This window comes from Gopherus flavomarginatus, chromosome 2 (assembly GCF_025201925.1).
Source record: "Gopherus flavomarginatus isolate rGopFla2 chromosome 2, rGopFla2.mat.asm, whole genome shotgun sequence".
Taxonomy (NCBI): Eukaryota; Metazoa; Chordata; order Testudines; family Testudinidae; genus Gopherus; species Gopherus flavomarginatus.
In genome coordinates, this window is record NC_066618.1 from 152,821,967 (window position 1) to 152,834,522 (window position 12,556).

A 12,556-nucleotide genomic window follows, 5' to 3' on the forward strand; every position below is an offset into this window, starting at 1 on the left:
GGGACAGGATCCAGAGGTGCCCAGTCCTGGTGGCCTGCCATATCTGCAGTGTTATGTCACCTGTGGTCCCAAGCCAGGATCATGCCTCTGGGGGCACTAGGGGCTTATCTGAGTGGGGCAGGACTGTGCTGGCTGAGCCTTTTCTCTAGCGCCCCCGTCCCGTTCTCTTCCCTGACCACACTCGTTTTCTGGTGCTGAGGCAGAAGCAACTAATTTCTCTCCCCTGCCTTCTCTCCTCCAGCAACGTTCCACCGTGGCCTCCATGATGCACAGGCAGGAGACAGTAGAGTGTCTGAAAAAGTTCAACGCCAGGAGGAAGCTCAAGGTAAATGCCCCTGCCTCCCTGTTTGCCTCCCGAGAGCCACGGCAAACAGACACGGCAGGGTCAGTGTGGGGCTGAGGGCCCCCATGCCCCGGGGACCCCACGATCTCTGCTGCTCAGCCAACAGCCCTAGAAAGGAGCAGAGGCAGCTTGCCTTGTTAGCATGGCACATCCAGGGCCAATAGGTTCTCCTGGCCGCATCACGGAACTCAGAGCCCTGCAGGCTCTCCAGGTGCTAGCAGCTGAAACTGGAGCTGGAGAATTTGATCCCCCAGCTCCTAGCCCTTCCCCGGGGGTTGGCATGTGCCTCCCCCTACCAGGGGAGCAGAATGGCCCCACCTGCCTTGCACGTTGTCCGTTGAACACACAGGAGCTACAACGTGTTGGCCGCTGGGCGTCTCTGCAATGGCAGGGTAAGTCCATTGCCCCCGGAGAGTCCAGTGTCTGGCAGGGGGGTTCAGCTCCCACTGTTCATGTAGCCCACCACACCCGTGCAGGTGGATGAGCCTGCTTAACAGAGGTGGGACTGTTCGCTCAGGCTGGACTGGCTCATGCTTTAAGGTGCAAAGGTGCCAGGTTTGGTGCCCCCTTGCAGGCGGCTAGAGGGGGCAGGGTGGTAGCTGGCGAGGGCTGTTTCTGTAGGGGGCATAACGCCCAGGGGGACTTGTGGCCTGGCTTTGCGAGCAGAAGGATACACAAGAGAGTCCTAGGACCATGGGCCGTTCTGTGAAGTAGCCAAGTGGGAGGAAGGGACTGGGAAAAGGCCTGATGACCGTCGTGCGGCAGGACCTGTGGGAACTGCGCCGCTGCCCCTCCTGTGTCCCACGCCCCCCCTAGCTCCTGCTGCTAAGTGAGAAAATCCCCATGGGGCCAGGCGGCCAGGATTTCACCAGGGTCTTCAGACCCCACCCTGTCCCTTAGAGGCCTGTGCCACTCATCAGAACCTCAGGGGTTCTGGAGCATCAGCCCACAGAGGAGAGAGGGGAGAGTCAGGGGAGGATCCAAGGGGAGCAAGGCGCCAGGTCCGGCTGTGCTCTCAACGGAGGGGGGCCCGTGCTGCAGCCAGTGGAGTTCCATGGGCGGACATGCAGCAGATTCCAGTCGGCGTCCGTAGCTCCCTTTGGGGCAGTGCAGTGGCAGGGAGTTACCCCCAGCCTCGGCTCACCCTTTGGGTCTGGCATGGGTTCCCATCATCCCAGGCTCTGCCCTTCCTGCCCCGATGTGGGGGGCGGGGGGTGGGGGCATCAGCCCCGCATCATAGGTGGGAAGCCGGGGTTCAAGGAGCTCCCAGGACTTGCCCGTGGTAGGCCACAGTGGAGCAGGCCAACAAACCCAGCATCCCATGCACTAGGTATGCCTTCCCCACTTGGCCACACCCTCCTCGTGTGTCCAGGGGGCAGCACCCAGGTGGTTGGCGGCCTGGCCCCGCTCGGGCCGGCTGCCTGTTGCGCCACGGTCTCCAGCACTGTGCTGTACCAACCCTGGCTCTTCTCTTCCAGGGGGCGATTCTCACCACCATGCTGGCCACGAGGAACTTTTCAGGTAAGCGCTCGGCTCGGCTTCGCGTTGCAAAGAGACACGCGTCCCGGTGCTTGCCCCTGGGGACCGAGGCCACGTTCGCGGGAGGCACACTCCGCTGGGATTTCAGACCCGAAAAGGGCTCCTCGTATGGACGCAACTAGAGCGGCAGAGCCACTGTACTGGTTCAGCGAACCGCTCTGTCACAGTCTCTCCTGTGTCCCTCCTTCCATGAGGGTCCTGGCAGGTCTCAGACATCACCTGTCTCTGAGCAGGGACCCTGGTGAGCAGGGGTTTTAAGACTCCCCTGGCCCCCTGCCTTCCACTGTGATGTCCAACCAAGGCAGTCTGCCTACCAGCCAGCCTTGTTCTCTCCGAGGGCTATGAACAGAGTGTGGCCAGCCATTACATGTGACCGCCCCACGCTTTCTAAGCAAACCCCTTTGTTCTTAAGGCAAAAGCATCACCGAGAGAACCTATGAGAACAATACGCAGAATCAACCACACACGACATTGTCCCCAATCGGGCGGGGGTGGGCACATCTTTCCCACTCTCCAGCAAAGATTGGGCCCCCCCTTGGACAGAAGGTCCAATCCATTTGCTGCATCAGAAAGGCAGCCCTGTGTTAGTTTAAAGGCAGCCTTTTTATTCCGAAAGCCCTTTTTTTGTTGGTCTCTGGAAAACCCAGTCTGTGCCAGCCTCCCCAGCGGTGGCATCTTTCTGGAGATGTTTACAACCTGGTTGTCCTTAATCACACACTGTTTTTTGGTTCCTGGAGGAGCCATGGTAACCTCCCTCCCTGGAGTTGCCTACAATCCCTCTCCCACAGTGCTACATAAACTCACTATAATGTGGTCCTCGAAGATACTTCATGGGGTTGCTGCACGCCCCAGTGAAACAAGCGATGCTGGTAAAAGCTCAGCTTTGCCGATGCCACTGCATCTGCACCAGAGGCTTTGCCAGCCCGGCTCCATTGGTCAGAGAATCTCTGCTCTTCACACCCTGGCCGACAGAGCTGTGAAATCTGTAGTGTCGACCTGTCTTGAGGAGTTCTCAGCGCTGCTTAGAGCCAGACGCAGGCCAGGCCGCTGCTGTTCCTCTGCCTTAGAGGGCAACCTCTTATCCTGAGTTGTGCTGGCTTGATGATGTGGGGAATTGGGTATTGAGCTGAGAACTACAGAGCTCATCTCACCTGTGCCTGGCCAGCCTCAGTGCACAGACACTTTGTGCAGAAACCCGTTGTGGCCCGGACAGCTCTGCTCTAAAGAAGTCCCTCTAGATCCCACTGTTAACATTTGCAAGGAGCTGCCTTGCACACCAAGCGCTGGAGGGGTCTGATTGTGGTGCCTCCGAGCGCCTGTAGAAATGCAGACATGCCTGGGTATGTTTCAGGGGAGAGGCTGATGGATCTGTGTCTCTTTTAGCCATTGCAATCCCGTTTTTGTCAATTTCACAGCATGGCTGAGTCTCACCTCCCAAATATCCTGCTAGCAGAGCGCTCCAGAGGAGGGGGCTGGTGGGGAAGTGGCATGCCCCTGCCGGCTGGATATCCCTGGGTATGCTGCTCTAAAGCATACCCTTCTTTCCTGGTCTTCCCCTCCTCAGCTGGCACCCACTGTCAGCTGAAACTGACCACCTCGGGCCCCTGCTACTGCCCCTGTCTAGAGGAGTGAGGAGAAACATCTAAGGGAACAAGGCACGGGGCAGCTGGGTAGATCCCTCAAGCAGGGCTTAGCACCCAGGCCTGGAATTCAGCTTTCCAGGGTCATGGTCACTTAGCAAGTGGTGCAAGAAAGACTAAGAGATAAGCAGCCATTGACTGTGTCACAGGGATTCAAAGCCCCCACTGGGCTAGGGGACAACCTATGGGCATGGGGCTGTGGTGCCCTGCCCTGTGCATCCATCAGGATCTCAGAGTTGGCGTCTTGGGTAAGAATCCCTTCTCCCATCCGTTCCACACGGCACGGGGTTGCAGCTCCTTGGCTGGGACGTCCCCTGATGTCTCAGCAACGCTAGCGGGGCCTGGCGGGATGGAGGGCTGCCACTGTGTGGAGGACCTTCTATACCACCTCCAGGAGTAGCTTCCCCACTGGGCACAGAGGGTATGTCTCTGTTGCAGTTAAACGCCGGGCAGCTGGCCTGTGTCAGCTGCTGGGCTTTCGGGCAATAACATTGCAGTGTAGCCATTCAGGCTCGGAAATCTGGTGAGGGGGGAGGTTGAAAGTTAGCTCGAGTGTCTCCACGCAGCCCTCACCCCCAGCATTGCCGTGTGGACGTGCCCCCAGCTGTGGCTCTAGGCCAGTCGCCCCATGGGGCATGTGGAACCAGGGCTCAGCTACCAGCAATCTCGCCTCTCCATCTAAACTTTAACTCGAATCTTTTTTTCCTGCTTCCTTTGTCTCGTTTCTCTCTCCCACCCTCCGTCTGTCTCGCTCCCTCTCTCTGTCTTTCTCTGTCTCTCTTCCCCCCCTGCCCCTGACCGCTCTCCTTGTCCCTCCGTTTCCTACCCTGGCGCTGACAGTTGGCAGACAGACCACCGCTCCCGCCACAATGTCTGCAGCCGCCTCCGGTGCCACCATGGGGTTGGTGGAACAAGGTAGACATGTCCTGAAGGGACCCTCCCTGTTTCCCCTCTCTTCCCTCCCCCTCCAGAAATCTGAGCGCATGCAGCTTCATCCATCATTAACATCTCATCCCCAACCAGCGCCCAGAACCAGGAGCAAACGCAGCCGGGTCTGCTCTGAGGAAGGGCGCCAGGCACTGGAGGAAGTTCCAGTTTATTCCAGGAGAGATTTTAAAAGGTCCTGGGGGAAAAAGAGGATTAAAAGTAGAATTGGAAAATGCTTAGGGGTCTGGAATGGCTTCTGTACGAGGAGAGAGTTAAAAAACTGGGACTGCTCAGCTTAGGAAAGAGATGTCTGCAGAGGGCTGTGATCGAGGTCTATACGATCCTGAATGTTGGAGAAAGTGAATGACGTGTTACTTACTTCTTTCCATACCACCAGAACCAGAGGTCACCCAATGACATTAATAGGCAACAGGTTTAAAACAAACTGAAGGAAGTACTTCATCACACAGCGCACAGTCAACCTGGGGAACTCATCGCCAGGGGTGTTGTGAAGGCCAAAAGTGTAACTGGGTTCAAAAAAGAATTAGAGAAATTCCTGGAGGACAGGTCCATCAATGGCTATTAGCCACGATGGGCTGGGACACGACCCCTTGCTCTGGGCTAAATCTCTGACTGCCAGAAGCTGGGCCTGGAAGACAGGGGTTAGATCACTTGGTAAATTTCCCTATTCTGTTCCTTCCCTCTGGGGCACCTGGCACTGGCCGCTGTCAGCAGACAGGACACTGGGCTAGATGGACCTTTGGTCTGACCCAGTATGGCTGTTCTCTCGTTCTTATTTAAATTCCATGTTTTTGAAACTGGGCCTCTCGTCCCTGGGAACTCAGAACCTGGGTCATAATCTCAGATGGCAACCAGGATTGATGGGGAGAAGCCTGGCGGCCTGGCCACACTTTAAAAGCCAACCTCCAGTTTGGTGCCCACCCCCTTGTATGTGCGGTTTGTCAGGGCACACGGCTCGTTCATCGCCCCCAGGGCTGAGGGGGGAAATGCCAGTTTTGAACCCGCTGCCTTGACGAAAGCCCTGAAATGTGTATGTACAAGGCAGGACACCTGGTGGTCAGAGTCAGGCACTGTACACTAGGAGTGGCACGACTCCACTTCAAAAGTGCCTAGTTCACTTAGCAGCATCTGAGTAAAATCTTCAACTGGGCCTAAGTGATATAGGAGCCATTTCGCAGACATGACTTAGGCATTGAGGGAAGGCTCCTTTCATTGAAATCCAATGGGGCTTAGGCGCCTAAGTGACTCAGGGCCAGATTTGCAAAGGTTCTTAGGCCCCTAGAAATGCAGAGAGGTGCCTAAGTCCCTTTCACAATCTGGCCCTTTTGAAAATTTTACCCGTCGCTTCTCCTCGTGACATTAGGCAACCCTCTCTCTGTGCGTCAGTTTCCCTATTAGTAAAATGAGCACCCAAACACTCCCCGCCCTCTGGCATGTGGGTTCCTGGCTGTAGTCCAAGAGCCAGCTCCTACTGATTAATTCATTCATTAAAGCCAGCAATGTGGTGGTGACGCCCTCCTCCATTTCTCTGTCAAGCCGCGAGTTGAAGCCTGTCCCTCTCTCACACAGGGAAGGGAGCAGCTGCTGGTGAACTCGTCGGGGGGCGTAAAAATCTGAACTCAGGGCTGGGCAGGGGATGGAAGATGGAGATGGGCTGCAGACTCTGTATTTTAAATGCCACCCTTGGTAGTCCTGGCTGATTGGTTTGGGAGCATAATCAGCATTGGATGTGCTGTGCCGCTCCCCTTTGAAACAAGCCAATCCCTCGGCTGTTTTCCTGCCCCACACAGAGCCCTGGACATGATTGTACTGGGGTGGCTACACTGGCTTTTTTTAGCTCCATTAAAGCCAGCTTGGGGATGCCTACCCATGCTGCTGTCCACCTCCTGACCGCAGTGGGGACATCCCTGGCCCCTTTCAGCGCTTGGGATCGGTCCCTAGAGCAGGAGGAGGCAAGGGCCATGCATGCCAGCTGCAACCAGTGTCAGGCAGGGAGTCATGCCTGGTTGCAGACCCTCTTGCATCGTCCAGGCTGTTGGCCTGATATCCTACACTGGTGGCTTCTCAGGGCAGCAAAGGCCCAGTCGGCTTTCCCAGCGTATCCAGAGATTCTGTTCCTGACTTGGGATTGGAGTTCCCGTCCTCAAGCTTTGTCAGTTGGTTTGCCGTGGCTGCCGCATTGGGATTCCTCCTCCAGCGAGGGATTTCCACAGTCAGGGGCCGAAACGGGAAGCAATGAAATGATCCAAAGCCTGGGGAGCAGGCAAGCAGATCGCCCACTGTATAAGGCGTGAACACTGCCCCCCGACATAGCAACAGAGTTGCCCATCACACTTTGGTGTGTGATGGCGTGGTTCCAGAAGGCGGACAGCAGAGAGGTGCTGGGTGTGCTTAAGGTCTGACGTTCACTCTGTGCAGAGGGGCAGCCCGAGACGCCTGCCAGAAGCACCCCTGATAGCTGGAAGATGTCAGCAGGGCGGAAACCCACAGTGGTCCTCACACTGGGCGAGAGTCACTGGGGGGTGGTGTTTCAGGGAGTGAGGGGGGAGAGCAGAGACCACCCGTTTGCTTTGTGGCGCTGTAGTAAAATGTAAAGACTGGAGCTGAGGAAAGTTCCTTTCCGAGGAGATCTCCCTTGTGCCAGGGTCTGGGGGCACCCCCTGCCTGGCAGTAGGGGAGTAAATTCCCAGAGGGCCTATGGCACAGAGAATGTCTCCAGTATGGCTGTGCAAGTCTGATGCACCGCACTGCCCCCCAGTCATGGCTAAGCAGAGCCTCTGAGTAACCTCTACAAAGGCTCCTAAGTCACTTAGGGTCCAGATCCTCCAAGCTATATAGGTGCCTGACTCTCACTGATTGCAGTGGGTGTTAGGCTTTGAGATTCTGGGCCGCGGAAGCCTGAAGCCCACTGTCTTTCTGTGGGACTTGGCACTTCTGAAAATGGGCTCAGATGAAATTGACCAACGCACCCAAGTGATTTAGGAGCCTCTCTCATTTTCAAAAGCCCCACAGGCGCCTGGGAGTCCATGTCACTGCCAGTCAGTGGGGTTTGGCTCCGAAGTCATTTGGAGGCATTTGAAAATTTCCCCTCTATCCATTTCCAAATGTGGTTTGCAAGGGGCTTGGTGCACATGGGGCCTGGAGACAGGCTCTGACCTGGGCCCATTTGCCTTTCTGCCTGAAGCTTGCCTGTGTCCGGAGCACGATGTGAACGTCCAACCTAGGTGTGGCCGTCGCGCTGCGTTGGCAAGATTCCCGGAGCTTTGTGCACAGAGCAGCTGCCGATTGGTACGGCCATTGTCTGCAGTCCCCTCGCCATGCAGGCAGGCATTCCCGTATTGCCCCCAGAGCTCGGTTAACTCTGCTCCTCTGGCATCTCTATTCCCCCTCCCCCCACTGATCCGGCATATCAGTGCAGAGACCTTTCCCTCTCCCGCGCCCTCCTCCTCTTCCTGGTGCAGTGAAGTCACTGGCCGGCTGAGTCCAGGGCGGGTGGATATTGACAGCTCCCGCACGGAGCAGGAATGCACCTGGCAGCCGGGGGAAGAGGTGGCTTTGGCAGCAGTGTCTGATATGGGCCGCCCGTTGGGTGCGCACCTGCATGAGGATGCCCAGGCTGTCTCCTGATGAAGGTGAAAGGGACTCAGTTACTGCCCCAGGTGCTGCTGTTGCACTGATCTCTGCAATGCACTGGCAGATGACCAGGGGAGGCTCGACAAACAGCTGGGGGCCAGTCCCCGGCTTTGGTGGGTGATGGAGAAGTGGCTTTTTCTGCCTTTCCCATCATTTTCTTCCATGGTCTGGGAGCACAAGGGTCACTGGAACCGGAAGCCTGGCAGGAGGCGTCTGTCAATGACAGGTGCCTTGGGGTTCATCAGTGCTGCGGAAGGAAAAACAGAGCCCGAGTTAAAGGAAGTGTTGGGAAAACACGCCTGAGCGTGCCAGGGGCTGTCCGGAAGTGGCTGGGCTGACTGGCTAGTTTAGTGAAAGGAGATAGCTGGAGATAAGGGAGAGCTTACCCATAAGGAGGGTCTGTGGGCATTCAGACAGGCTCCCCCCCTTCCCATGCCACCTCCATCCCAAAGGGTCTTCCCTGTGAATGCTGGCTCTCTGCTTGCCACGGCCTCCTGCCCGCTTCTCCCCCTGGCCTGGCCTGGAGGTTGAACTTGGTGAATGATGCATGAAGTTGTGTGACCCAAGTGCATGGTCCAGAGCCTTGTCCGGTTTTATCTGTCCACCCAACCCAGAGGTAGGGCTCTTTGCTTTGTGTCCGCTGGTGCCAGCCCTGCATGCAGGAGCCTGAGCTGCATGGCAGTGACAGAAACACATCCACCCGAGCTTGTGTTAATGTCCGTGCAAAACTCCGGCCGGAATCCAACCAACACTTCCAGTGGAGGGAGCAGTGACTGACCCACGTGTTGCACTGTGTCTGGCACTGGTTATAAGCCCATCCCCTCAGAGCAGACTGGTGCCAGCATTTCCTGCATCTGCTTTAAGAGGAGGCACCTGAGGGTATGGCTACACTTACAGTTGTACAGCGTTGGAAGTTACAGCTGACTTCGTACAACTGTGTAGGGAAAGCGCTGCAGTGTGGCCACACTGACAGCTACCAGCGCTGCAGTGTGGCCACATTTGCAGCATTTGCAGCGCTGTTGGGAGTGGTGCATTGTGGGCAGCTATCACAGTGTTCAAGTGGCTGCAACGTGATTTTCAAAACAGGGGCGGGGGGTGGAGTGTGACAGGTAGCGTGGGGGAGACAGAGAGAGTGGATTTTTGGAGCTGACACTGTTCTCAGCTCCCTGCCTTGCAAGTTCTAAGGACTGGAAGATACACAACACCTAACTTCAATCATTTTTAAAGTTTTGACCCCTTCCCCCAGCTCTCTCTTATTCACTAAATGCAAATTATGCACTCCTAAATAGCCTCCAGACCACATAAGCAGCTGCTCAACATGGACTCCCCTCTCTCCTCAAGCAAACAGCTGTGAACATTCCAAAGCAATTCCCCTGCCTCCACTCGTCACTCGCTGGAGCAAAGAGCAGCTGTGTTTGTTTTTTAGATAAGTTGCTCCGGGGAGCTCAGAGTTCAGCCATTCTTCCGGTTTGTTGTGAGCAGGCATTCTGGGATACCTCCTAATACCCTGGAGGCCAATAACAGCACTTTTGGTGGCCACACTTGATGAGCAGTGCTGCATCACCAGCGCTGCAATCGTTACACCCCAAGCAGACCAGGTGTACAGCCAGCGCTGCAGCCAGGGAGTTGCAGCGCTGGATGTACCTTGCAGGTGTGGACAGTTACTAAGTTGCAGCGCTGTAAACCCACCACCAGTGCTGCAACTCTCCAGTGTAGCCAAGCCCTGAATCTCTATGCAAACTTCAGTCTATAGGCATTCACAGTGTACTTGGGGCTGGAAGCTTGCAAGGAGAGAGACGCTGCCTCGGGTGGCTATGGCAGGGCTCAGAGGGCCACATGGGAACAGCTTGTGACTATCTGAAAAGCAGAGGCCAGTGGGAGGGGGTAATTTAGGGTGACACCCAGGGGTATATATTAGGGGGCTGTAATGAAATTGATTTAAAATTGATCTGGTTACACCCATGAGACCTCCTGAATGAAGACACACCTAGATTGCTGTCACTTGCCCGTAAACAAATTTTGCTTGATGTGGAAAGTTGCTGTCACTCTCCTGACCCCGGGAACTGCCCTGCCAGCTCTGACAACCTGCGTTTGAAAAGAGAAATGCTCCGATGGTTCAATGGCTGACACTGGAGCAGCTTCCAAACTCTCTTGCCCTGGCTGTGCTGTCTCTGGATCTGCTTCCCCTCTGTCTGCAAGACGTTGTGTTAAAGTCACGTTCCAGTCCCTTGTGGAGTCAGCAGCAGGTGGCTAGAGCAGAGCAGAGCATGTCAGGGCTTTTCATCCAGCAGCATGGAGGACAAGTGAGTGAGTCACACAAGTTTCTCCTCTGGGGGAAACAATCAGTGTTGTGCAGTGGAGAGGAGTTTGAAAGGAACGGTAGCTTCAGCAGAAATGGGGCTGCCACACCAAGAAGGGAGTGGTGGGGTTTCTGGCCTCGGCCTGGAGTGGGACTGGTGCTGCTTAGCTTGGCGTGGCGGAATAATAGATCTCTGGTCTTCACAAGAACACGGGCCAGTCAGATGGTGGATATTGGCTATAGAGTCACTGGCCGAGGATGACAAGTGAACTACAAGCAAGAGCCACGCCCACCCAGCAGAGCAATTGAAAGAGATACAAACAGGCCCTGAGCCAGCCACAGCAGAGAGCCCCTGTGGAGAACCTCCTGGGCTGCCTTTTCTGACCACTGGACAGTATTAGACTGATCGCCAAAAGATGACCATGAGCCACCCATGACCAGTGGTATTGAACGGACAGCTCCAGCCTTGAAGCGAGTTTGGGGACGCTACCAGCTCCAGGATCCTAGATTGGGCCTTGATAGGAAGCAGTTGGTGCCGAATGCACTGCTCCTCTCTTCTCCAGGGGGATCCACAGCCTGTGGCCCCTCCATTGCTGTCCCGTCTGGTGCCATTCCCCCAGAAGAAGCTCTGGCTGTGGCGCGTCGGCTCGTCGTAGGTGTGGCTGGCAGTTGCTCCGATGGCTTAGGCAAAGGGTTGGCCCAAAGGGTCCCTTTGCTCCTCATCTTACACACCATCCTCCAGGACATGGAGAGCAACTGCAAGTGGCTTCTGGCCCCTCCATCTGTGAGGTTCATAGAATATCAGGGTTGGAAGGGACCTCAGGAGGTATCTAGTCTTCAAGCAGGACCAATCCCCAACTAAATCATCTCTACCCCACTCCCTGCTTTGTCCCCTTCCATCCCCTCTGTCTCCAGACAAGCCTTGCCCACGGTGCACAAGGCTTCTTGTCATTAATGTTCAGATCTCCCCTGCCCTCTGGGCAAGAGATCTCTGCCGGAATACCCGCCTTGCTAGCAGCTTCCTCGGCCATAGACAAAGGGCCTGGCTTTGTCTCGCCACTTCCTGCACCCAATCCCGTCACGCCAGGGTTACAGCCCTCCAGAGTCTTCCCATTGTCGCTAATAATGAATAAGCCCACAGTGTTGGGTTCTCCTTGGTGGCATTAAGGTGTGAAGTCCTCTCTGGTTCTGCACCCTCCTCCTTTGGGGAACAAATGCATCACCTCCCCAGAACTGTATACTCTGCCAGTCGAGAGCCTTGGGAAACCAAGCTGCAGTCCCTCACTTTACACTCAGTTGGGCTCCCTGCCGGTCCAGGAGCCAGCCATAGCAAAGTGACATGCCCAGGGGGCCATGAGAGATCTCAGTCTGAGGTTGGGTTCCCTCCCAGCGCACGCCATGCTCTCATTTCCCAGCCATGCGGCTGTCCCCTGCAGGAGGACACCAGGACTGCCAGACGTTACTGGTACCACAGGAGGCTCTGCTGAAAGGGATGAAAGCAGCTCCCCTTCCCGATTTGCACGGTTCTGTGTGGTGAAGCTCCCTGGGGACAGGCCAGCCCTGGAAGAGTTGCTCTTGTGGAAGAGTGACGGTTTAGAGGCAGGCACAGTTTACGTGCTTAATGGTTTTACTCTAGGGAGGAAGGGTGACCTAGGGAATGGTCCACTCGACTGGGGGGCCAAGACTCCTGGGTTCTGTTCCCAGCTCTGGCGTTGACTTGCTGGGTGAGCTTGGGTGAGTCGTGTCTCCGCCCCTCTTCCTCCCTCGGCAAGGGATATTGACCTTTCTTAATAGCACAGCTGGAAAGTGCGAAGCTCGCTGTGTTGTCAGGCCCAGCCGAGGGGGTTGGCTTGCAGTAGAACTGACCTTTTCACTCCAGATGAGAGGAATGCTCTGCCAAAACCAGAGCTGGGACCTCTGCCCCCACAGGCCATGCACAGATGTCTCAAGTCCACAAGACACTTTCTAATTCTGGAGTAACTCGTCCTCCAGTCTTGGGGCGACTCCAGCTAGACCATCGCATAGAGCATGACTACGGGCCAAGCCTGTAGCCTTTTCAGCACAGCGTAGGTACTCGCGTGGTGCGTTTTATCAAAGGCACCGAACAGCTCGGCACCGAACAGCTCCCGTCTGAGTCACAGCTGGCCACATTCG

At 56.0% G+C, this 12,556-nt stretch overlaps 1 protein-coding gene across 13 annotated transcripts in view; it reads left to right on the plus strand.

Moving 5' to 3' along the window:
* The window catches only part of CAMK2B (calcium/calmodulin dependent protein kinase II beta), a 137,409-nt gene that overhangs the window by 95,958 nt on the left and 28,895 nt on the right, over positions 1–12,556 (plus strand). For 9 of the 13 annotated variants that reach the window (XM_050937443.1, XM_050937445.1, XM_050937446.1 and 6 more), the window contains exons 11-13: positions 242–325; positions 1,822–1,864; positions 4,363–4,437. In XM_050937443.1, the coding sequence (XP_050793400.1) occupies positions 242–325; positions 1,822–1,864; positions 4,363–4,437 (202 nt within the window). The remainder of the gene's footprint in view (positions 1–241; positions 326–1,821; positions 1,865–4,362; positions 4,438–12,556) is intronic. The other 4 variants (XM_050937448.1, XM_050937447.1, XM_050937453.1 and 1 more) reach the window with 1 other exon arrangement.